General features: G+C 56.0%; 8 protein-coding genes across 8 annotated transcripts; 2 read left to right on the top strand and 6 right to left on the bottom strand.

Annotated features, from left to right (window-relative positions):
- Positions 1 to 880: 880 nt before the first annotated feature.
- Positions 881 to 2,320, bottom strand: GLOTRDRAFT_97052 (uncharacterized protein; the record flags this gene model as incomplete). Its single annotated transcript, XM_007872960.1, has 3 exons — positions 881 to 909; positions 1,182 to 1,635; positions 2,159 to 2,320. The coding sequence occupies 3 exons, from the start codon at positions 2,318 to 2,320 to the stop codon at positions 881 to 883; spliced, it is 645 nt and encodes a 214-aa protein (XP_007871151.1).
- Positions 2,321 to 2,601: 281 nt separating this feature from the next.
- Positions 2,602 to 3,429, top strand: GLOTRDRAFT_133990 (uncharacterized protein; the record flags this gene model as incomplete). Its single annotated transcript, XM_007872961.1, has 6 exons — positions 2,602 to 2,800; positions 2,863 to 2,869; positions 2,923 to 3,005; positions 3,086 to 3,127; positions 3,186 to 3,236; positions 3,284 to 3,429. 6 exons carry the CDS (start codon positions 2,602 to 2,604, stop codon positions 3,427 to 3,429), a joined length of 528 nt encoding a protein of 175 aa, XP_007871152.1.
- Positions 3,430 to 3,850: 421 nt separating this feature from the next.
- On the bottom strand, positions 3,851 to 4,378 carry GLOTRDRAFT_112716 (uncharacterized protein). Its single transcript, XM_007872962.1, has 2 exons — positions 4,101 to 4,378; positions 3,851 to 4,043 (listed from the first exon to the last, which is right to left on the bottom strand). Exon 1 carries the CDS (start codon positions 4,294 to 4,296, stop codon positions 4,132 to 4,134), a length of 165 nt encoding a protein of 54 aa, XP_007871153.1. The 5' UTR covers positions 4,297 to 4,378; the 3' UTR covers positions 3,851 to 4,043; positions 4,101 to 4,131.
- Positions 4,379 to 4,795: 417 nt separating this feature from the next.
- Positions 4,796 to 6,621, top strand: GLOTRDRAFT_141524 (uncharacterized protein; the record flags this gene model as incomplete). The annotated part of the gene is made up of 2 exons (XM_007872963.1): positions 4,796 to 5,974; positions 6,047 to 6,621. 2 exons carry the CDS (start codon positions 4,796 to 4,798, stop codon positions 6,089 to 6,091), a joined length of 1,224 nt encoding a protein of 407 aa, XP_007871154.1. The 3' UTR covers positions 6,092 to 6,621.
- Positions 6,622 to 7,376: 755 nt separating this feature from the next.
- Positions 7,377 to 8,639, bottom strand: GLOTRDRAFT_133992 (N O-diacetyl muramidase; the record flags this gene model as incomplete). The annotated part of the gene is made up of 9 exons (XM_007872964.1): positions 7,377 to 7,512; positions 7,622 to 7,745; positions 7,794 to 7,801; positions 7,866 to 7,962; positions 8,020 to 8,070; positions 8,129 to 8,170; positions 8,230 to 8,322; positions 8,385 to 8,391; positions 8,454 to 8,639. The coding sequence occupies 9 exons, from the start codon at positions 8,637 to 8,639 to the stop codon at positions 7,377 to 7,379; spliced, it is 744 nt and encodes a 247-aa protein (XP_007871155.1).
- A 2,348-nt stretch (positions 8,640 to 10,987) lies between these two features.
- GLOTRDRAFT_97055 (uncharacterized protein) lies at positions 10,988 to 12,034 on the bottom strand (the record flags this gene model as incomplete). Its single annotated transcript, XM_007872965.1, has 4 exons — positions 10,988 to 11,026; positions 11,060 to 11,272; positions 11,384 to 11,405; positions 11,691 to 12,034. 4 exons carry the CDS (start codon positions 12,032 to 12,034, stop codon positions 10,988 to 10,990), a joined length of 618 nt encoding a protein of 205 aa, XP_007871156.1.
- Positions 12,035 to 14,309: 2,275 nt separating this feature from the next.
- GLOTRDRAFT_97056 (uncharacterized protein) lies at positions 14,310 to 16,859 on the bottom strand (the record flags this gene model as incomplete). The annotated part of the gene is made up of 4 exons (XM_007872966.1): positions 14,310 to 14,858; positions 15,057 to 16,211; positions 16,258 to 16,795; positions 16,852 to 16,859. 4 exons carry the CDS (start codon positions 16,857 to 16,859, stop codon positions 14,310 to 14,312), a joined length of 2,250 nt encoding a protein of 749 aa, XP_007871157.1.
- A 2,451-nt stretch (positions 16,860 to 19,310) lies between these two features.
- GLOTRDRAFT_108627 (uncharacterized protein) lies at positions 19,311 to 21,599 on the bottom strand (the record flags this gene model as incomplete). The annotated part of the gene is made up of 9 exons (XM_007872967.1): positions 19,311 to 19,502; positions 19,551 to 19,675; positions 19,738 to 19,812; positions 19,946 to 20,559; positions 20,613 to 20,697; positions 20,747 to 20,805; positions 20,856 to 21,020; positions 21,075 to 21,223; positions 21,456 to 21,599. The coding sequence occupies 9 exons, from the start codon at positions 21,597 to 21,599 to the stop codon at positions 19,311 to 19,313; spliced, it is 1,608 nt and encodes a 535-aa protein (XP_007871158.1).
- Between the last annotated feature and the right edge of the window lie 600 nt (positions 21,600 to 22,199).

Here is a 22,199-nt window from a genome sequence, read left to right on the forward strand (position 1 = left end):
GCTGTGATATAGCCCCTTAGTTATCTGTAACCTGCTATGTATCTATGGCATAAATTACAGGCCACATCACAGCTTGGCTGCAATGTTGCCCCCTCATTGACTGTAGTAAGCCTCATAACATTTGATCTCAGTGTCTGACATGCCCCCCAGCTTCCTTGGTGTCACTGTCACATGACTATAGGATGCTATCATTCCCAGTGCAAGTTCTATAATGCCCATGTGTATGTAAGTTGGGCTACAGTAGCAGTCCAGAGTGGCCACTGGGCTGTGAGCAACAATAAGAGAGCTCATTGAAGAGCCATGGACTGAGAACCAAAAGTGGCATCTGGGGCAAGTCACCGTGCCCGGATTCAGCTAACGTAATCTTGGTATTCCCATATCTACTTTTTAGTTTCCTAGTACTTCTCTATAGAGGATGAGGGTATCATGTACCACAATTTAAGGCCGCTAGGTGGTCACCTTGGAGTCTCCATGTGAGATGTGCAAGATTTCAGGTGGTGTCTCCCCATTTCGTAACTAAATACATAGCAAGAACATGTCCATATGTTTCCGCTGCAGCTTGAACTGTCCCGGCATCAGAGTTAACTCCGAGACAATGGCTCCAGCCTTGGCTTATGCAAGGGGACATACCATTGCTTACTAGTACTACGGGCAAGTTGTATAGGCCACTGGGTCTGTAGTGACACACTTATGGTGGGCTGTAGCCCAAATCATCGCAGTCTGGCGTGAGGAGAAAGATGCTTGAGCGTCGAGCACTGGCCTCAGGCCGTTCCGAAGTCGCGAGACGCCACAGCTTGCCGTGGGAAAGGGAACTGTATTATGTATTATAGAAGATTATAGATAAGTAAGTGCTATAAGGACCTGCCAGTGCTCAACTCACTCAGGGTGCCTCTTTCTTATCATACCCAACTAACCACCACCGTAGCAGTCGACGGGCATATGGATACCCTTCCTCCTGACATACTCCTTGACATCGTCTCGTCCGCGTGCTGCGACGGGGGACCGGCAGCTTGCTCTCTGCGTTCCGTATCAAAGTATTTGTGCAGGCTGACGGAGCCATACAGGTTTAGGTCCGTCGCGCTGGCCGGCGAGAAGCAGACTAGACGCTTCCTGCGAGCGCTGGCAGCCGCACCCCGCGAAACACAGCAGACCGTCCGCCATCTGTTCGTCTCCGACGCGACGAATGACAGCCGGTACGCGCTGGACATCCTCGACCGGAATATCGGGGATGATATCACCCGAAAAATGCGGGAGCAAGCTGGGCTTGACACGGCTCGGCGGTTGCAGGCTATCCTCACCCTCGTCGCGCCGTCCCTCGAGTCGCTCACGTGTCTCTTCCACAATGCGTTCTGGCAATTCGCGATGTTCTCCGCCGTCCTCACCACGGAGTTCCCGAGGCTCTCGCACCTGACGCTGCGTCTCGCGGAGGACCTGTTCCCGTCGCTCCGAAACCTGCCGCAGGACCTGCCGCCCTCGATGCCAGCCCTCACGCACTTGCATATCCTGTGTGCGTGGTGGCCCTCGACGGGTGTAATCGAGAGCTTGTGCCTCGTGTTCTCTTCCAGGATTGTCGCGGACAAGCTGTCCTACGTGCGCTTTTCCGGCATCCATCTTCTCTTGGGGTCCAGTGAGTTCCTGCGGCGGATACTAGGCAGGAACGACGACGCCGAAGCACCTCTCCCCGTGGGATCTACCAGAGCCTATGTACTACGAAACATCCGACGCTTTGTACTCGAGCCAGCGTCGCGGTACCCACCGAATGGGGCGACTGGGGTGCAGCATGGCCCATTCAGTGTGTTTGTCACTCTCCAAGTGAGGCAGCTCGCAGAGGAGATGGGAAATCTCAAACTACTGCCTGCAGCGCCGCTGCGGCCGTACTCGGAGTGCAAGAAAATCTGGCTCGAAGTGCAGGCGGGGAAACGCGCCGTTTCGGTAAGCCGCCTGTTATCCTTCGTTGGCGTATATCCGAACCAGTTCATATGTATCACTCGACTTAGGATGACTACCTTAGATAATCGTCTGCTAAGCCGGTGAGCTGCTGCATATGCTGCATATTGGGTCGAATCATGAATCTGACTGCTTTCAGCATGACTTGAGACTGTCTTCATTGACGTTGTCCGATTCGTGATGGCTATTCGAGTGCTACTGAATTCATGACCTGAATTGATTCCCCAACGACCTGAGTGTAGCCTGATCGTGTCACCTTCCTAGCCAATCGTCCGTCCGACTTCTTTCTCTCGCCCGCGTGCATTGCATTACCCCCGCTGTCTGCCACCTCGAGAAGCTCTTTCGGCACTCGAGCCAGTCCCAGGAGGATCATCGATACTCCGCCAGCAGAGCCAAATCACCGACAGGCCGCACACGTTCGCCCATCATGCATCAGGTGCGATAGTCCGACATGCACTCGAGCCCGCATATATGCGAGCCACTCTCCCCCGCGATCCTCGTCGGAAGGCGCTGCGCGGCTCCCATCCCCGCGACCCACCTCTTCTGTGCGCATGGTGCCGTCACTTTTGCTACCGCCTCCATATGGGCTCGCGAGTCCTCGGGGTATAAGACCCGCACCGCTCGACGCTCAGACTCAGAGCCCACGCGCTAGCTATGGCGATCCTCCACCTCGTGGCCCTCGCGACGGCCGCTGCATCCGTGCGGGGCGCGCCCCTGCATACCAACACGCTGGACAAGCGCGCGCTGCCGAAGGGCATCGACGTCTCGGGCTACCAGCCGGACGTGGACTGGAATACTAGTACCGTGAAGGCGAACGGCGTGGCGTTCGCGCATATCAAGGCTCCCGAGGTCTGTCGTTTTCCCTTGCGTTCCCGTTGCTGTATACAGGAGGCTGAATGAGCGGTCGGTGCGCAGGGGACAAGTGAGCGCCGGGATGTCTGGGGCTATACTCGTTCGCGCTGTTTTGCTGGCCAGCTCGGCGTTCTCGGGCCAGTACACCGGCGCGACGGATGCGGGGCTGGTCAGGGGTGCGTACCACTTTGCGCACCCCCACGCGAGTGAGTCTGCCCCCCCCTTCCTTCACTTCCCTTCTCTTCTCTTTGGTACCTGTGAACGTGAGTAACCCGCTGTGCATCAGGCTCCGGGGCCACGCAAGCGAAGTATTTCCTCGCGCACGGAGGTAAGCCTGGTGATACACTCGTGCTAGCCTGGGATGGCCTGAGCTATTGAACTTGAAGGCGGGTGGTCCGGCGACGGGATCACTCTCCCGGGCGCGCTCGACATCGAATGTGCGTGCCAGCATGCCCGCACCGCTCTGGGACTGAGGAGGGCCCAGATAACCCGAACGGCGCGGAGTGCTACGGCCTGTCCGCGGCCGCGATGGTCTCCTGTATCCAGGACTTTTCCAACACGCACCACGCCTCCACGGGCAGGTGCGTCCCCTCCCGTCCCTCTTCCTCCTCCTCCTACCCCGCGAACTAACCGCTCTGCACGGACAGATACCCCGGCACGTAACTCCGCGTCGCATGGTGTACAAAACTGGAGCGTGTGCGGGGCGCGGGCGGTGATATGCACGACGACGGACCGGTGGACGACGTGCACGGGCAACAGCGCGGCGTTCGCGGCTGAGGCTCACACGGCACGCGTCGAGCTGCCCGCGGGATGGAGGTGAGTCTGAGTCTGGCCCGCCCTTCCCCTCTGCCGGCTCTCGAAATTTGGAAGTCAGAGCTAAGCTAATGATACAGCTACGAGACGTTCTGGCAGTACGCGGACTCGGGCGCGAACCCGGCGACCAGGACTACTTCAACGGCGACGCGGCGGGGCTGAAGCGGTGTGTGCATACTCCCCTTTTGCCAGATCGTGGTGTGCTGATGGGTGGCGTGGTGGTGTAGGATGGCTACTGGATGAAATGTGTACGAGCAGTGGCGTCAAGTGCTCTGAACGTTGGGGAGCACGATGGAGGGAGGGGGGTGTATATACCACTGTGTTGCGATATTACATCTCGAATTCGTAGGGGGCCCGCCCGCGAGCCTTGCTTATTCCCCGCTAGTCAAAGTCCTGCTGCTGCACTTGAGTCGACATAGCGCTTGTGTTAGCTGTCTTTATAGTTCACAATGACGCGGTGACGTCAGGAGAGAGTGCTGCCTACGTACGCGTCGCGATCAAATTCCTGGCCAGGGACCGCTATAAGAGTATCCCTGCTGGCATTTGCGCACTGATCTCCCTTTTCTCCCAACTTGCATCGTCCTCGATCCTCCTCCAGTTCGCTCGTCTAGGCCTCCGTTCCTGTCCTGCAGCTGTTTCGATGCTCGGAGTCGTGGCTCGAGTCGGTCGGTGCTTCGGCTTCATAAGACATCAGATGAGCAGAACACTAGACGAGGAGATGAACGTGAAAGGTATGTTCGTGTCACGGTATCCGTTTGTCATTGGCCCATGCATTTGTTGATGAGAGAGCACTCCGTCGGATAGAGCGGCCCGAATCTCCGGAATGCATCGGCCGATGAAGTCGCCGGCGGCTTATCTTATCTGTGCCCCGTTTCACCAAGTGTTTCATCTAATCGGCCCGCCGTCTGGGCAACCCCGCCTGGCCCGCTGCTGACAGTCGCACAATGCCCCCCGTCGTCGACTCATTTCTCCGGGTTGTCGGCCAAGACCACCACCGGCTGCTCATCGAACCACTTGCTCGCTGCACAGAACAGCCCGGAGGAGCGGTTCAGGGTCGTCGTCGGCGTCGGCGAGGACCCTCCAAGTCCACGCTCGCGGCAATCACACGATCCTGATATTCGCAGCGAGCACTTATATACCTCCGCCACAGTCGTTATCGCCAGCCCACCGCTCTGCGCCCGCCATGTCCATCCTCGACCTCCCGCCGGAGGTCCTCGGCCACATCATCGCCCTCGCGCCGACCGCCTACCCCGCCCTCGCCGCCGTCTCCCGCTCCTTCAACTCCGCATCCGCGCCCTTTTCTCTGCACACCGTGCACGTCTCCGGGCTGCCCGCCATCCGCCGGCTCATCGCCCAGCTCGAGGCCCACAAGGCGCGCGCCGAGTCCGAAGGGCGCGCGTACGTGGGCAAGGTCGCGCACCTCTTCCTCTGCGACCTCCCGCCGCGCACGGCGCGCGTGCCCGGCGTGGACGACGTCCTCCGCAGCTGCGCCTGCGACGCCCGCGCGGACGCGCACGCGCTCCTCCAGGCGTACATCGCGCTCCTGCCGCTCGTCGCGCCCGCGCTGCGCGCGCTCAGCGTGCTCTCGTACAACCCGCACATCACGCCCTACCGCGTCCTCCTCGACACGCCCTTCCCGCGCCTGCGCGTCTTGGAGGTGCGCTTCACGGCCATCGCGTACTGCGCGCAGATGGACCCCGCGCGCGCGCCGACGATGCCCGCGCTGACGCACCTGCATCTGGCGTTTGGCGTGCCCCCGACCATGGCCGACGAGCCGGCGGGCTTGGTGGAGATGGCCGCGGCGTGTGCGCCGGGGCTGAGAGAGGTGCGGTTCACGAATGTGAGGCTGGGCAGGGCGTGCGCGGGCGCCGTGCGCCGGATGCTGGGGCTCCGCGGGGGGAAGCGCGGGAGGGCGGAGAGCGTGATGACGCTAGTCGAGGAGGCGCAGGGGGAGGAGGACTCGGAAACGCAGTCGGACACCGACTCGACGGCGGCGGTCGCCGACTTTGGGGGCGACGGCACCGACGTAGACGACCAGGAGAGCGGGCCGCGCCTGGCGGCGGTGTACGTCCAGCCCGCGCCGCCCGGGGGGAGCGTGCCCTGGTGGACCGTCTACCAGCGCGAGATGCTGGCGGAGCTGAAGAGCCTCGCGAGGGGGGCCGTGTTCGAGGCTGCTTTGGCGTGCCTTGTCGGGGATGGGGAGAAGCGGGGAGCGGGGACAGGCACGCTGGTGGTGCTCGACCCGCCCGCGGACGGGGCAGGCGGGTATGAGGCATGGAGGACAAGGTGGGAGGCGGGCGTGGGGTTTTTGCCGGAGTTTGGGGAGGTGATTGGGGGTGGGGAGGGCGCCGAGAAGGTGAAGGTGAGTGTTCTCTGGTTTTGATGCGTTTTGGGTGTTTATAAGAGGGTGTAGTGATTGACGTGGTCGCTGTAGGTGGATAGCGCGGTGAGTGCGACGTCGCCGTGGAGGATGTATTGAGCGCGGGCGCTCGCTGGCTGCTCTTTGGTGTCTGGTGTCTTGCTCCCACTCCTGGATTCGCGCCCCCAATTCTACTCTGCACACGCCCTCGCTATCGGGGCCGCTCCCACTCGCGGCATAATTTATTCCCCTCGTCACGTTCTTGGTCGTTCACATCGGGTCCTCGGGAGTACACTAGAGCTATGCGGTCGTCTCTGTCTTGGAAGATTACGGGTCCACGGCTTGGTGCGAAAGAGTATACTAGTATTCTGCATTCGGGACTAGACTGTCTTTCCTGGAGTCATCGTCATCATGGGTTTCTCGGCTGTGCACATGCATGCATCCATCCGTTCATCTTCGCATCGTTTTGGGTCATTTTGCATGCATGGGTTTTGGGTCTCGGTCGGGTTGATTTATAAGTCGTATCTAATAGCGGGTTGTTTGGTGTACATTGGGTTGGGTTACTATTAATAGGGTTTATGGGTTAGTTGAAGGTGTACTTGGGTGATGGGTGATGGGTTAATGATCATGAGCGTCCAAGTGGTTTGGGGCGTAATATACAGTGAACCGCAAAAGTATTGCACCACCCTTGCACAACTTGTATCTCAGCAATGGTTGCATATTTCTCTTTGGTGTAAGATGTAAACTTGTAGTACTGCTAATCTCCCCCCAATGGTTCTGGTATGCTCATAGCTAGAAAGAGCTCAAAAGTCTGAGTAATTTTGACCCCAGAATATCCCTGATTTGACTACACCATTGTGGAGATATGTACATGGGCCGAAAGATGGGGGTTTTGGTGTAAAACTCATACACCAAAATCCCAACTTTCTGGCCTTATATCTCTGCAACCATGTAGTCACTTTCCTCAATTCTGGGCTCTAAAATAGTGAGATTTTCATGGAGATTTTTACTGGGTAGTCATTTTATGCCTCCCCCCCTGCTTGTGAAGATAGATTTGACTACAAATGTTGAATGCCTCCTAGTAAAACGAGATCAACTTCGCTCTGGACAATGTTCACAGTTAGATAGAGCTCGTGAACTACTACAATCTTTGTCTTTACACCAAAGAGAAATATGCAGTAGTTATGGCTGAAATACATGTCGGAAAGGGGTGGTGGCGCAATGGATTGGAGTGCAGAATATGCATGTGGTATACGATCTCCGAGTGCAGAGTATGTTATGATTACTATGTCGGTACTTACATCTCTCCAACTCCCCCAGGCACCATGTTCGCAGCTGCAGTAGTCCAGACGGGCATGGGCATCTCAGCCGGTCGCCATCCTGCACCGGCATATGAGTTGTGCGATCAGCCTCCTGAATCCACCAACACGGGGATGGAGAATGCATGCACGCACCGCTTCAGCCCCGCCGCGTCGCCGTTGAAGTAGTCCTGGTCGCCGGGGTTCGCGCCCGAGTCCGCGTACTGCCAGAATGTCTCGTAGCTGTCACAACATGGGTGAGCGGTGGTTCTGACGTCGATATCGATAAGGGAGGCGGGAGATGATCGATGATGGGGGGGCGGGTGGAGACGGGGCTTGGAGATGGACGCACATCCATCCTGCGGGGAGCGTGCCCACGCTCGACGCGTACCGCGCGAGCCACAGCGGGTTCGTCGACGCGAAGGACGCGCTATTGCCCGTGCACGTCGTCCACCAGTCCGTCGTCGTGTATATCACTGCCCGCGCGCGTCAGGTTGGTGCGGGCGGGGAAAGGGGCTACGTACCGGGGTATCTGGCGTTCCATAGTAGACGTGGTCAGCAGGGAGAAGAGAGGCGGGACGAGAGCGGGCGCGCACCTGCCCGTGGAGGAGTGGTACGTGTTGGAAAAGTCCTTGATCCAGGAGACCATCGCGGACGCGGAGAGGCCGTAGCACTCCGCGCCGTTCGGGTTATCTGGGTCCTCCTCAGTCCCAGTGCATATGTGAGCCGCGAGGGCATACTAGTACGCACATTCGATGTCGAGCGCGCCTGGGAGGGTGATCCCGTCGCCCGACCACCCGCCTTCAAGTTCAATAGGTCAGGCTATCCCACGCTAGCACGAGTTTATCACCAGGCTTACCTCCGTGCGCGAGGAAATACTTCGCTTGAGTGGCCCCAGAGCCTATTGCACAGCGGGTTACTCACGGGTACCAGAGGGAAGGAAAGGGGGGGCAGACTCACTGGCGTCGGGGTGCGCAAAGTGGTACGCACCCCGGATCAGCCCCGCATTCGTCGCGCCAGTGTACTGGCTCGAGAACGCCGAGCTGACGTAGCCTGCCAGCGAAACAGCGTGAATGAAGTGTCCGCACTATAGCCCAAGACATCTCAGAGCTCACTTGTCCCCTGCGCACCCACCGCTCATTCAGCCTGTATAGCAACGGGAATGCAAGGTACAACCGACAGACCTCGGTAGCCTTGATATACGCGAACGACACGCCGTTCGCCTTGACCGTGGTCCAGTCCACGTTCGGCTGGTAGCCCGAGACGTCGATGCCCTTGGGCAGGGCGCGCTTTTCGAGAGCGTGCAGCGGCGCAGCTAAGACCGAGGCGGTCGCGGTCGCCAAAGCAAGAGCGAGGTGGAGGATGGCCATGGCGCTAGATTGAACTTGGCTTGCACTGGCCATGGTCACAGCACACCACGCAACTTACTTATACCCCGAGTGTGGATAGGAGACCACATGGGGGTGTAGCAAAATTGACGGGACCATGCGCACACAAGAGGCGGAGTGGCGGGGATGGGAGCGTTTGCGAGGCGCGAAGCGCCTTCCGACGAGAACCGCGGAGGAGAGTGGCTCGCATAAGTGCGGGCTCGTGGACAGCCAAGGATTTACCCCCGTCTTCGAGAGACAGCCCAGTTCCACTAGGATGCGATACATTGTGATTAGCTGATAGTATCCGCGGGGGGGAGGTTGATAGATGGGCACCCGGATCAATCAGCCAGCGTCAATTAATCAGTGACAGCTGTCAGAGTGCATGTTGGACTATCGCACCTGATGGGCGAACGTGTGCGGCTTGTCAGTATTTTGGCTTCGCTGGCGGGATATTGATGATCCTATTGGGACAAGTCGGAGTGCCGAAAGAGGTTCCTCAGGTCGTAGAGATTCGGGAGTAATGCAATGCAATGCACGCGGATGAGAGAAAGTATAACTAACGATTGGCCAGAATGATAAGGCTAGAACCAGGTCATTGGCGAATGAAGCCCAGTGAAGGAACAGTCTAGCGGAACAGGGCACAGCCGTCATAAACCAGACAACGTCTACGAAGACAATTCCAACTCATCCTGAAAGCCATTAGAAATTCGACAGCCCAAGCAGGGACAGATGCAGCAGCTCACCGGCTTAGCAGATGCTTCCCCAAGGTAGTCATCCTAAATTGTGTAATATATATGAAAGGCTCGCAAATACGCCAACAAAGGATAACAAGCGGCTCACCGAAACGGCGCGTTTGCCCGCCTGTACTTCGAGCCAAATCTTCTTAGACTCCCTGTACTTCCGCAATGGCGCTGCATGCAGCAGCTTGAGATTCCCCATCTCCTCTGCGAGCTGCCTCACTTGCGGAATGACAAATGCACTGAGTGGGCCATACTGCGATTCGGTCGGGTACCACGACACTGGCTCGAGTACAAAACGTTGGATGTCTGGAAGGACATCGGCTCTGATAGATCCCATGGGGAGAGATGCCAGTGCTTTGGCGTCGCCATCCCTGCCTAGTACACGCCGCAGGATCTCACAGGACCCCGAGCCTGAGATAAGATGGATGCCGGAGAACCGCACGTAGGATAGCTTGTCCGTGACAATCCTCGGGGAGAACACGAGGCACAAGCTCTCGATTACACCCGTCGAGGGCCACCACGCACACAGGATATGCAAATGCGTGAGACCTGGCATGGAGGGCGGCAGCTCTTGCGGCAGGTTGCGGAGCGACGGGAACCGGTCCTCCACCAGACGCAGCGTCAGGTGCGAGAGCCTCGGGAACTCCGTGGTGAGGAGGGCAGGGAACATGGCGAATTGCCAGGATGGGTTATGAAAGAGACATGTAAGTGTCTCGAGGGACGGCGCGACGAGGGTAAGGATAGTCTGGACACGCCGAGCCATGTCATGCCCAGTTTTCTCCCGCATTTTTCGGGTGATATCGTCCCCGACACTCCGTCCGAGTACGTCGGGCGCGTACTGGCTGTCACTCGTCGTGTCAGAGACGAACAGATTGCGGACGGTCTGTTGTGTTTCGCGGGGTGCGGCTGCCAGCGCTCGCAGGAAGCGTCTAGTCTGCTTCTCGCCGGCCAGCGCGGCGGACCTAAACCTGTATGGCTCCGTCAGCGTGCACAAGTGCTTTGATACGAAACGCAACGAGCAAGCTGTCGGTCCCCCGTCGCAGCACGCGGACGAGACGATGTCGAGGAGGATTTCAGGAGGAAGGGTATCCATATGCCCGTCGACTGCTACGGTGGTGGTTAGTTGGGTGATAAGAAAGAGGTACCCTGAGTTGAGCACGTCCTTATAGCACTTATAGTACTATATCAGTTCATGATTGCCAGATGATACGGATCTGAATGAAACACCGGGCATTGGTATTCATAGTATGGGGCAGATCCCATGCCATATACGCGCAGAAACGGTATTCCTTGGATTTCGTACTTCACAGTAATAGGGGCCATTACGAACGTCCGTAGCGCCCAAGTACTTCAGCTGTTTCCCTGTTGTGGACCAGAGGAAGATCAAGAGGCTACAGCGCGAGCACATCATGGTACCGGTGGCAGTTGTGATTCAAGAGGCACAACTGCAGCTACTGGATAATTATCGCGGCCGGACCACGACGGCACGACTCTAGATCTACTCTCTTGAAGTCTCTTCATTAATTCGTCCCAAACTGGCGATTGCGACTGCATGGACGAAGGGAGATATATTGACAGAATATAGTAGTGATTGGAAGGGCATTACAACTAAACGGCAGGATACATCGTTTGCACGTAGAGGCGTCCCTACTAATGAATCGGGACGGTCAAGACACTCACGCTAAAACCAGAAGCGGTATAATGAACAGTTTGTCCAACAGCGATGACGGAAGCGACGGAGTTGACAGCAGTTGGGGTGCTGGGAGTGTTTGATGCCTCCTCCGAGCCGCTCAGCACCTGCGCCGTCCCGCTCTTGGTCCCGCCGTCGCCGACGCTGACCCTGGAGGGTAGCTGGAACACGAGGTCCGCGGGCGGAGAGATCGTGTTGGACACCTAAGCCAAGCAGTCAGTTTGTACATATTACTACGGTTTCCTTATACCTTGGTCAGGCAGACGGCGAGCCGGTGCCGTTCCTATCAGGAAGCGTGCTGTGGAGGTAATCACCCTCACGGTTGTCGCTGATAATCTGGGGGGACATCAATAAAGCAACAGGGATTTCATGCTTGAGGTATACTTGTTGCATGTAGTGACTCGTAGACCACTGCAGGCAGCGGCTTGAAAGTCCCCATCTCATTTGCGAGCTGTCTCACTGCGAGTACACGCTACTGCCACTCGTTTGGCACCCCGTCCCGCTGGCTCAAGTGCGAAGCACTAGACGCCAAATAGCATACCGGTCCTGACGGATCCCACCCAAAGGGGTGTTTGGGTGTCCCCGACCCTGCATAGAGTCCGCCGCAGGATCTCAGGGCACCTGGAGTCGATAAGGATGCCCGAGAAGTGCACATACGCGAGCTCGTGCTTGTCGGCGACAATCCCTGAGGCGAACACGGGGCACAAGAGATTGAGTATCGCTGCGGAGGGTTTCGAAGAGCAGTGTATATGCAGGTCCGTGAGACTGAAGGGGGCGAATCCCGAGGAAGTTATCCGATTGATATCAGCCAGGCATCTACTACATGCAGTCAGGTGCGGGAGCTTTGGGAATTCCGTGGTGAGACGGGCGGGGAGCATGACGGAGTGCCGGAATGCGGTGCAGATCAGACAAGTGAGGGTCTCGAGGAAGACGAGAGTCAGGATACCCTGAACGCTCCGAAACATCTGGGCCGACACTTGCTTCTGCATATTTTGGGTGACGTGGTTCCCAATATTCCGTCTGTTGATGAAGGGTGCATACTGCCGGTCGTCCGCGTCGGAGACCTATAGGTAGCGGACGGTCTGTTGTCTCGGGGGGTGCGCCAGCCAGCACTCGCAGGAAGCGTCTGGTTTGCTTCTTGCCACAAAGGCGGTGGACCTAAACTTGTATGACTCCGTCAGCGTGCACAAGTTCTTTGAGACAGAACGCAGCGAACAAGCCGTCGGTTACCCGTCGCAGCACACGAACGAGACGATATGGAGGAGAATCTCAGCAGGGACTGCTTCGGTGTGCGTTCGTTGGGTAAGAAAGAGGCACCCTAAAGTGAGTTGTGCAGGCCTTATATAGCAATACTTACATCAGTTCACGTTGTTAGATGATACGCAGCGAGCATGGACCTGAATGAAACACCGGACATTTTGAACAGTGAATGCTTGCTAATTCCGCTTATCCACAGGTCAGTGGCTGCTGCGACACGACATGGTGTGCATGTCCATCCTTTTACCCGGTGTCCTGGTAACGTCTGAAGTACCGACTCGAGCCGCCATGACCGAGAGGTACTGCGAGATACTGCGAGCAAGGTGCAACAGAAAAGGGCTGAATGGACAAACTGGGGCAGGGGCGGCTCTAGGACGATGGAAGTGGAGGAGGGGAAATTGGTGCCGAGCGGGTAGACTCTGACAGCAGTACCTGGGGCAGGGTATTGAGCGAGCGTGCGCGCACGCGCAGCCTGCACTTCATTGTCCAAGGTGATAACAAAACCTCTTGGAATCCATTACAGCAATGAACAAGTACAATACCATATGTGACATCTGCTTGCAGTTAGCTCGCAACCCACAATTACGTCGTGTCTGATTTGCTTTCGCACAGACAAAGACCTTGAATGGAGAGTAATGTCTTCAGCAAACCATATACGCTTCAGGGGTTCCACGCCCTTCCACTCATCTGTATATCAGGACTGAACTTACAGCGTACAGTATCTCTTCGTACGTCTAGCGTCTACGACCGCCCGGTCTTTGGCAAAACCTTCTCCTTGATGAAGAACGTCACAATCAGCGCCGCGCTCCTCGTCGCGACCAAGAACCAGAATGGGGTGGGACTTGACGGGCAGGGGAAGGAGAGAGGCACGCTGACGGTGCCCGACCCGCCCGAAGACGGGGCGAGCGGGTATATATGAAGCGTGGAGGGCGCGGTGGGCGGCGGGGGTGGGGTTTTTGCCGGAGTTCGGGGTGGTGATTGGGGGTGGGGGCGGGGATCTGGAGAAGGTGTAGGTGAGTGTTCCCTGATTTTGATGGGTTTTGGGTGTTTATAAGAGGGTGTAGTGATTGACGTGGTCGCTGTAGGTGGATAGGGCGGTGAGTGCGACGTCGCCGTGGAGGATGTATTGAGCGCGGGTGCTCGCTGGCTGCTCTTTGGTGTCTGGTGTCTGCTCCCACTCCTGGATCCCCCGATTCTATGGGATCGCTCCCCACTCACGGGCATGACTTACTCCTCTCGTCACATTTGCGGTCGTTCACATCGGGCATTTTCCATGCATGGGTTTTGGTCGGGCTGATTTATAGTCGTATCTAATAAGGGCGGGTTGTATATATGGTGTAAACCTGGTATTTACTACTACTTAGATTTACTGTACCTATAAATAGGCTGCCTTGGGGAGGAGGCTTTATTTCGCTAGGAGATCTAGAAGTTACAGTGCGTTCTCCGGGTGTCTGTGGTATCGCCCAACGATTATCATACGTGTGCGGTGGTCGTATCGGAGATGTTTGAGCAAGACTGCTGGACATGTAAGTATTTCGGGCGGTGTGCTAGGGGGAATTCGAAGCGTTTTATTGACTTCTTGCCGTGAGGTCTGCTGCACAGAACCGTGAGCGTCCACGGGACCGAGCTTTAACCCCCCCCCCTGGCGGTGTCAATATTGATATGATACAGGGCAACCTATTACTTCGACAGAGTTAGCTGGATACATTCGAAGTTCGAATTAATATTCATTGACACGATTCACCGATGTCCGCAGCGAGCGCAACTGAGCATTGCAAAACGTCACATTCGAGTTACAGGAAGTGAGTACTGGTACGTAGTGGGGAAATACAGCTGCTGTTTACTCGTACACGTACGATTCAGAGAAAATTTGACCCGCCGGGTGCGTTGAGTCCAGCCTCTAGTTAGTGACCATATATCTCGAGTCTGTATCGGCGTCCCGAGCTCGAAAGAGCGCATGCGGCACATGCGAGTCGCCACGAATCAAGCAAGCCGTCCAGTCTCCTCCTTCTTCCGCCGGAACGCCTCCTCAAACTTCAACCCGCGCATGCGCTCGTCCGCGCGAAACAGCCCCTGGTATTTCACCACCATCCCCTCGAGCTGCACAACATGTTTCTGCTCCCAGCTCGAGAACTCCGACCGGCGGGCGTCTTCGGACCGCCTCCACCGTGCTTGTCGTCTCTTTTGGTCTTTTTCGAATTTCTTTCGGCTGTCTTGAAGGTATGCGAGGAATTCCTCCCTCCTTTCGGTCTCGGCGTCGCGGAAGAGAACTCTGCGCTCCGCTTCGCTTGTCTGGAAGTCTTCGGCCCTCCGCATCTGGGAGTCGAGAAAACTGTCGTCTTGAGATACTTCCTGTGCACGCCATAGACACCTCCACGCAAGTTGGGCCTGCGCAAAGGCGTGCTCACGACTCGCTTCGCTCACGGTGAATTCCTGCCGGCGTTTCTTCATGTTCTTCTGGAATAACATCTTCATCTTCTCTTGTGATTCTTGAAACAGCTTTTGGTGGTCCTGCTCGTGGATCACTTTCGCCTAGAGAAATGTCAGTTCTGTATGCCAGCTGCAGAAGTCGCTGGAATCCCGTCACTCGCCTCTCTTCCCCGAGGTTGGTCAGGAATGGGTAGTGGTTTGCCAATGTGAATCGGTGCGGTTATACTTCGTATTGCCTAGGGAAGACATAGGTCAACGGACGCTTGACTCTCAAGACAGCTGCATATAAGCAGTACGCACCACACCTGTCGCAGGTGCTGACGATCTTTCCGCGCCGGCCATTGACTTGAGCATTCGCTCAAACGGAGTCCTTTTTGGTGCACGCATTGGTGCGATCGGTGGCGGAGTCTCTTCTTCAGCCTCACCGTCTCCGCTCATTTCTCCGTCTGATGAATCTGACTCGCTCACCTCGCTGCTTGATGAATCTGAGTGCGTCTTCTCGTCCATCGAGTCGCCTCGTTTTGCCCGTCTGTCTCTGTTCTTATTCGCTATGCGATGTCGGACGGATGCCCATTCTGACTCTTCCCCCTCGAGGGTGGGGTCCAGGCTGCAGGCGACTTTGAGAAATGCCAGCATTTGCCTAGCCCGGGCGTCATCTAACCAATCAATCTGACGTTCGGCAACCTCATCTACCGTGCACTGCATCGCCCGCATGACGTCGTCTTGTGCTCCTGCCATAGCTTTGTACGAGGCATTTATCCGGGATTCACAGACTTCGAAGTGGTGTTGCCATTCGTCCAAGACTTCCTGAAATGTGATTTCGGCATCGTCGGGCGAGCGTGCTTGCTGCTGGGCATGAAATATCTTGTCATACGTTTCCATCTCCTGGGTGAACCTATGCGCTGAATCATGCATCTTCGACTCGAACATCGCGTCTCTGTCGGCCCCTGCGCAAGCCCGAGTTGTTTCCTCATCGACCCAGCGCTGTTCCATTTCCTGTTCCTGGTCTTTGAATCTTTGTTCACGGTTGGCCTGACTTTGTTGGAATTGTTCACCAAGGGACAACAACGCGATCTTCGTGCCTCCAGGGCCAGCGGCTTCGTTTCCAGCGGGAGGAGTTTCGCTCTCCTGCTGACACCGCCCTTGGCCTGCGTTTTGGCCCGGGTTTGGTACGGTGACATCATCTCCGGGAGGATCTTGCAAAGAAGCGGGGATATCTTCCCTCTGCGTATTCGCGGGCTGCTCTTCGTCCTCATCACTCACTAAGCTGTCAGGGTCACTGGGAGGAGGAGAAGCCTCCTGCCCCGAGGCGGCTCTGTCGATAGTGTTTGTAAGCGCCTGTTCTCCCTCCGAGGTTCCCGATAACGGCATAGGTGCAGTGGTCCGTAAGGTGTGCAACACGTCGGCTGCTGATGTGTCGGTGGTTTTCCCCCGCGACGTCAGACACTCAACGATCTGCACAGGAGTCAGAAAAGCACTGCACCGACAATAGAAGACTGACCACTCGAGCCGCCTCTTCCTCTCTTTCCCTATGCGAGACTTCGAAGTCCGCGTGAAACACCGCCACCCAAGGTCGGAGAATATCATGGAATTGCTGCTCGTACCGATGCTTGAGAAAAGCGCAGATGTCCTGCCAGTGCTGGCGGTGGTGCTCTGACACTGGACCGCGAGAGTCAAGCCAGTTTGATGATTGCGTCTCCTGCAACTCCAACGCGGTCATGACCTGGCCATGGCAGAACACCATTTCACTCTGAAATGCCGCACTTCTTGCCACTCCCTTCTTCTGAACATACAGCTCCTGCGAGTCTTGTGCTTCTCGGAAGGCCTTCCAGCGTACCTGAGCAGCGCTCGCTCGTGTTTCATCAATGCTCAGAATGAGCTCGCTGAATGCCTTGGCCCGAGCACGCTCGCCTGCCTGATGGTCGATTTCGGCTAGTAAGGCCTCATGACGCTGATCCCGAAGGATCTCCTCGAATGCTTCCTCGCGGCCGAGCTCTTCCCTTTGGAACCGTTCCTGAAGGAGACGGTCTGATTCGAGACTGGATGGTGATGGTGATGAGCGTCACCTTGCACAGCGAAAGGTGTCGCAACACACCTGGACATCCCAGTAGTGGGTCGAGTTGGACAAGCAACTGACGGGGCTGCGGATAATCAGAGCGGGAGAGGGGCCGTTTTGTACAGCGCATTGACGCTATCATCTGAATATTCAGCTGGGAACATACGTGACATCTCTGTGTAGCGCTTCCTGACCTAAAGCCATCCAGGGTGGGGACCAGGGCAATGTATCAGCTTGTTCCCTTGACCAGTGTCATCTTGAGTGTTCGGAGGAAATCTGTCTATTGAGTTGACCATTCAGTCCAGTTGAAAGGTTTTTCATAAGTTCCCTGGAAGACTTGAAGACGCTCAAGAGATGAAATCGACGACGGAACCCTCTGAGCAGGTTGCTTGACTCGGAGTCTGGTTCGGCCGACTGGGCGTCCCTTGGGCGTCGCCTCTTCCCACTGGTCGGATTTGATACCCAAACTGGTGGTACAGCGCATGCAGCGGTGTCTAGCGTACCTGGTAGTTGACTTCCATTTGATCAGTCATACTGGACGCCACGGCGTTTACTATCCGGTCTAAGCGATATCCCGAGCAGCAAGGTTGAAAATAAGAACTGTGCAAGGCTTGGAATCGCTCTATTGATACATTAGACAATGACTGGAGAGTCATCAACCCGGTCTCCCGTCCGGTTCCTGATCTGGCATCTCTTTGAGAGTGTCCCTCTATACGGTTGATCCCATGGACTAGCTGAATGTCATTGTATAATAGTGAACCTTGTTCTGCTGCCTGTCAACGTCCAGCAGACGTTCACCTGGTACTTATTATGCTATATCAGCTGACTGGCTCAGCAGCCGATCTCCTAAGGTGTTCATACTAAGTTGAGTGATATGAATTGGCCCGGAAATATGCCAACAAAAGGATAACAAGCGGCTCACCAAAAAGGCGCGTTTGCCCAACTGCACTTCCAACCAGAGTCGTCCGCGGAGGCGCTGCAGGCAGCAGCTTGAAGTGCCCCATTTCATCTGCGATTTGCCTTCCCTTTTGAGTACACCCTGCTGCCAATTGTTCGCCCCATCCTGCGAATTCGATGCCGCTGGCTCCAATGCGAAGCACTGGATATTGTCAGATTGCACACCGGCCCTGGCTTATCACATCACCGGGGGGGGGGGGTGTTACTGGGTATCGCTAGCCTTGTCTTAGTCTAGGATCCGCCGCAGGAGTTCACAGGGACTCGTAGTTGACTCGTAGTCGACAAGGATCCCCGAGAAGCGCACATAGGTGGGCTTGTCAGCGACGATTCTGGATGCGAAGACGGGACACAAGCCAGGCCTCTACTACATGTAGAGTCAGGTGCGAGAGCCTGGGGAACTCGGTCCTGAGGAGGGAGGGGAGCACGGCATATTGCCAGGATGCGTGGTAGATCAGACATGTGAGTGTCGCGAGGATCGGCGCTACGAGGGTCAGGATACCCTGAACGCCCCGAACCTTTCATCCCCTAGTTGCTCCCGCACCTTCTGAGCGACGTGGCTCCCAGTATTCCGTCTGTCGATGAAGGGCGCATACTGTCGCTCGTTCGTCGCGTCGGAGACGAACAGGTGGCGGACGGTCTGTTGCGTATCGGGGGGTGCAGCAGCCAGCGCTACCTGGCCTGGTCTGTTTCTCTCCGGCCAGCACGACGGACCTAAACCTGTATGATTCCGTCAGTGTGGACAAGTACTTTGCGACGGAACGCAGTGAGCAAGCTCTCGGTCTCCCGTCACAGCACGCAAACGAGACGATGGAGAGGAGAATCTCAGGAGGGAGGGTATCCATGTGCTTGCAGACTGATCCGGTGGGCTTGAGTTAGGTAAGAAGAGGCACCCTAAGTGAGGCAAGCCTTATGATAGCAGTGCTTACATCAGTTCATGACTGTTATGAAATACGCAGCGACCACGGATCTAGATGAAACAGCGGTCATTCTGATCAGTGAATGCTTGTTAGTTCCGTATATTGATTGGCTGCTGCGACACGATGTGTTGTCCACGTCCATCCTTTGACCCGGTGTCCTGGTAATGTCTGCTGAAGTATCGATGCCATGATCCAGAGGACCAGCGAGACACTGCGACCAAGGTGCGACACAAAAGGGCTGAATGGACGAACTGGGAGGGGGGGTCCAGGACGATGGAACCTGGGAGGAGGGAAATCTGGTGGCGAGGGGTATACTCTTATAACAGTACATGGGGCAGGAAGTTGAGCGGGCGTGCGCGCATGCGATCGTCCTGAGTGACAACAGAACCTCTTGGAATCCAATATAGCACTGAACAAGGACAATGTCATATGTGACATATGCTTGAAGTTAGCTCGCAACCCACAACCATGCCGTGTCTGATTTGCTTTCGCACAGACAAAGACCTTAAATTGAGAGTATTGTCTTCAGCAATCCACGTACACTTCAGTGATTCTACGCCCTTCTACTCAATGTATATCAGGACTGAACTTACAGCGTACAGTATCTCTTCGTACGTCTAGCGTCTACGGGCGCCCAGTCTTCGGCAAAACCTTCTCCTTGATAAAGAACGTCGCAATCAGCGCTGCGCTCCCCGTCGCGACCGAGAACCAGAACGCAGCGGGCACCGCTTCGTCGTACGACTGCCGCACGATCGCCCGAATCCGGGGCTGCAGCTTGTCCACGTACGCCAGAGATTCGCGTACGCGGCGAGCAATCTGGTAATGTGTCAGTTTTTTGTGAGTGCATAGGGGAAGGAGTAGTACCTCGTCGATATCGATGTCTTCGCCGGCGAGGCGGATACGGAGGAGGTTGCGCAAGCGGTCCTGTACAAGGGTGCTGCCTATGGATATGCCCATGACGGAGCCCAATGAACGATAGAGATACGAAACTAGCAGCGGAAGGTCAAAAATCGGGTCCTTATGTTGCAAAACAGACGAGGATATGACGTGCCTGCTGTCGCGATAGCCTGGTCTTCTGGCCCCGCGTTTGCGATCAAAGCAATGAGGGTGGTCGTAATCCCGGCACCTATGGACAGCGATTCATCGCCCGCCTCAAGATCAATCCGGATGGCGTGGCGTACCGTTCCCGAACGACATAAACACAAGGCCTGCATGCAGATAAGTCATCGCCTTAATCGGCACCAGCAGCGTCGACTCACCTATCATGATGCCCACAAACGAGTGCACGACAGTCCCCGTGACAAGAGCAATGACGATCGTCCCCGCGAGCATACAAACATACATGCATATCGTCAACACGTAATATCTCCCGGTCGCCTGCATAATCAAGCCCCCAGCGAGGCTCCCTGCCACGCCCGCCAGAATACTCGGCAACAAGCCCACGCCTGCCTGACTCGCGCTCATCCCGCGCACCGCCTGGAAATACAGACTGATCTGGTACACCAAACACATACTACTCATCACGCCGAAAAGGTTCACCAGATAACTCGCAATGAGCTTGGGCGATACCACAATGCGCTTCGGGGCGAACGGCTCCTTCGCGTACTCGAGCTCTATAAACGCGAAGGCGAGCCAGAAGAGCGCCGAGGAGCCGAGACAGGAGAGGGTGAGCGTGTCGGTCCAGGCGACGTTCCCGCCGCGGTCCAGCGCGAGGAGGAGGAGGAAGACAGCGGAGACGAGCGTCGCGGCGCCCCCGAAGTCAACGCGCTTGAGCTTCTGGTAGAAGTCGCCGCCTTCGCGCCGGGGCAGGTTGAGCGCGAGGCCGGCGGAGAGGATCGCGGAGACGGTTAGGGGTACTTGGATCAGGAAAGCCCTGATAGGGTTGTTCAGCACAGCTTCCTGATGGATGAGGGGCTGAAGGATTACCATCGCCATCCGATGCTGTCCGCAAGTATGCCGCCTAGGGGTGCGCCTGTGGCTTGGCCGGTAGCAAAGATGATGTTGATAACACCTGGTTGCCATTTAGCATGACACGGTACTCTCAATGCCGTCCCACCTACCTTGCCAGGTACCTCGCGACCGCAGAGGCACCACATCCGACATGATAATCGAGCCCATGCTGTAGGACTTTCAGACAGTGCAAATTCCGAAGAAAGAGATAAATCTCACGTCGATATTCCCCCGCCTCCCATCCCAGCCAGAGCACGGGCAAATATAAGCTCGTTCATATTCCGCGCCAGCCCGCAGAAGAGTGATCCCACTGCAAAGACTGAGTATGCCGTGAGCAGGCAGCCTTTCCGGCCAAAGATGTCGCTCAGTTTTCCGTAGAGCGGCCTGCGTGAAATATTCAGTGAACCTCTTTGTATACGCATGACTTCCCTTCCTCACTGAAAGCTGACCACGGTGAGCATATACCCCGTCGCAATCCAGCTGGTATTTTGTAGCTGGTTGAACTGGGTCCCAATCGACGCATAGGAGGAAACAACTATCGTCTGGTCCATTGCCGCGAGGAAAACGCCAACGGCGAGAGGTAACACCTACGATGAATGAGTGTTCAGTAAACTCCGCAGAAAATCCCGATTTCGCTCCCTGCTACGGCGTATAACCAGGAACTTAGGTCTTGACAAATGCTGGTCTGTCGTGCGTACATGGAAAGCACATACGAGCGGATATATGGCAATCAACCAGCAAGCAGCTGCTTTGATACATACCCAGCGCCCCTCCTCTCCCTTCCCCTTCAATCTTGCGAAGAATGAACTTAGCACTCACGATGGCAGGTATATTAACGGCCTGTTTTGCGCTGTCCGCATCGTCGGCGGGCGTAGATTCCGGTCGTTCGACATCGGCACCCGTCGTCGCATAAGATGGTGTACTCGCGGGCTGCTTCAACAAAGGGCTCGTTTCTTCCGCCATTCCGTGTGATACGTCCGCAAGACGTTCGGCAGTACTTCAAGCCTTATATACGTCCGACTGGATGACGGAATCATCATAGACACGCTCGTGAGTGATAAGTAGTGGGGAGGCGCAACGCCCGGTTCCGGTGCGAGTTAATTTGTCAGCAGATTGTGGCTGAAAGGTGGTCGCAAGTATCCCCTCGTATTCTTGTGCATTCCTCTGCTCCATTCTCACCTTATGCATGCATCAGCAATGTATATCACTATTGTAAACCAGCAAGAAGGGTATTCTACCATTACAGACTGTAGTAGATATAAACATGTCTGTCTCTTCTTATTCCTGAGCTGACCACCATCGGGATGAAATGATGGTCAATTTCACCGAGGCCGGCAAAGGAGTGCTTAGGGAAGTTATGTATTGTCTTTAGATACATTTGGAACATATCTATGTGCACACCAGTGGGTGCATTCCCTATCCTTGATACAGATGAGCTTGATTTCCAGGAAGCACAAATCTGTGTAATTAATGGACAAAGCAAGTACTGGATCACAGCTGTAAAAGGCTGAATATATATCTCATGTACTATGTTGATTTTACAGTTCTAACATAGGGGAAGGG

The sequence above is a fragment of the Gloeophyllum trabeum genome (genome assembly GCF_000344685.1).
Source record: "Gloeophyllum trabeum ATCC 11539 unplaced genomic scaffold GLOTRscaffold_00021, whole genome shotgun sequence".
Taxonomy (NCBI): domain Eukaryota; kingdom Fungi; phylum Basidiomycota; class Agaricomycetes; order Gloeophyllales; family Gloeophyllaceae; genus Gloeophyllum; species Gloeophyllum trabeum.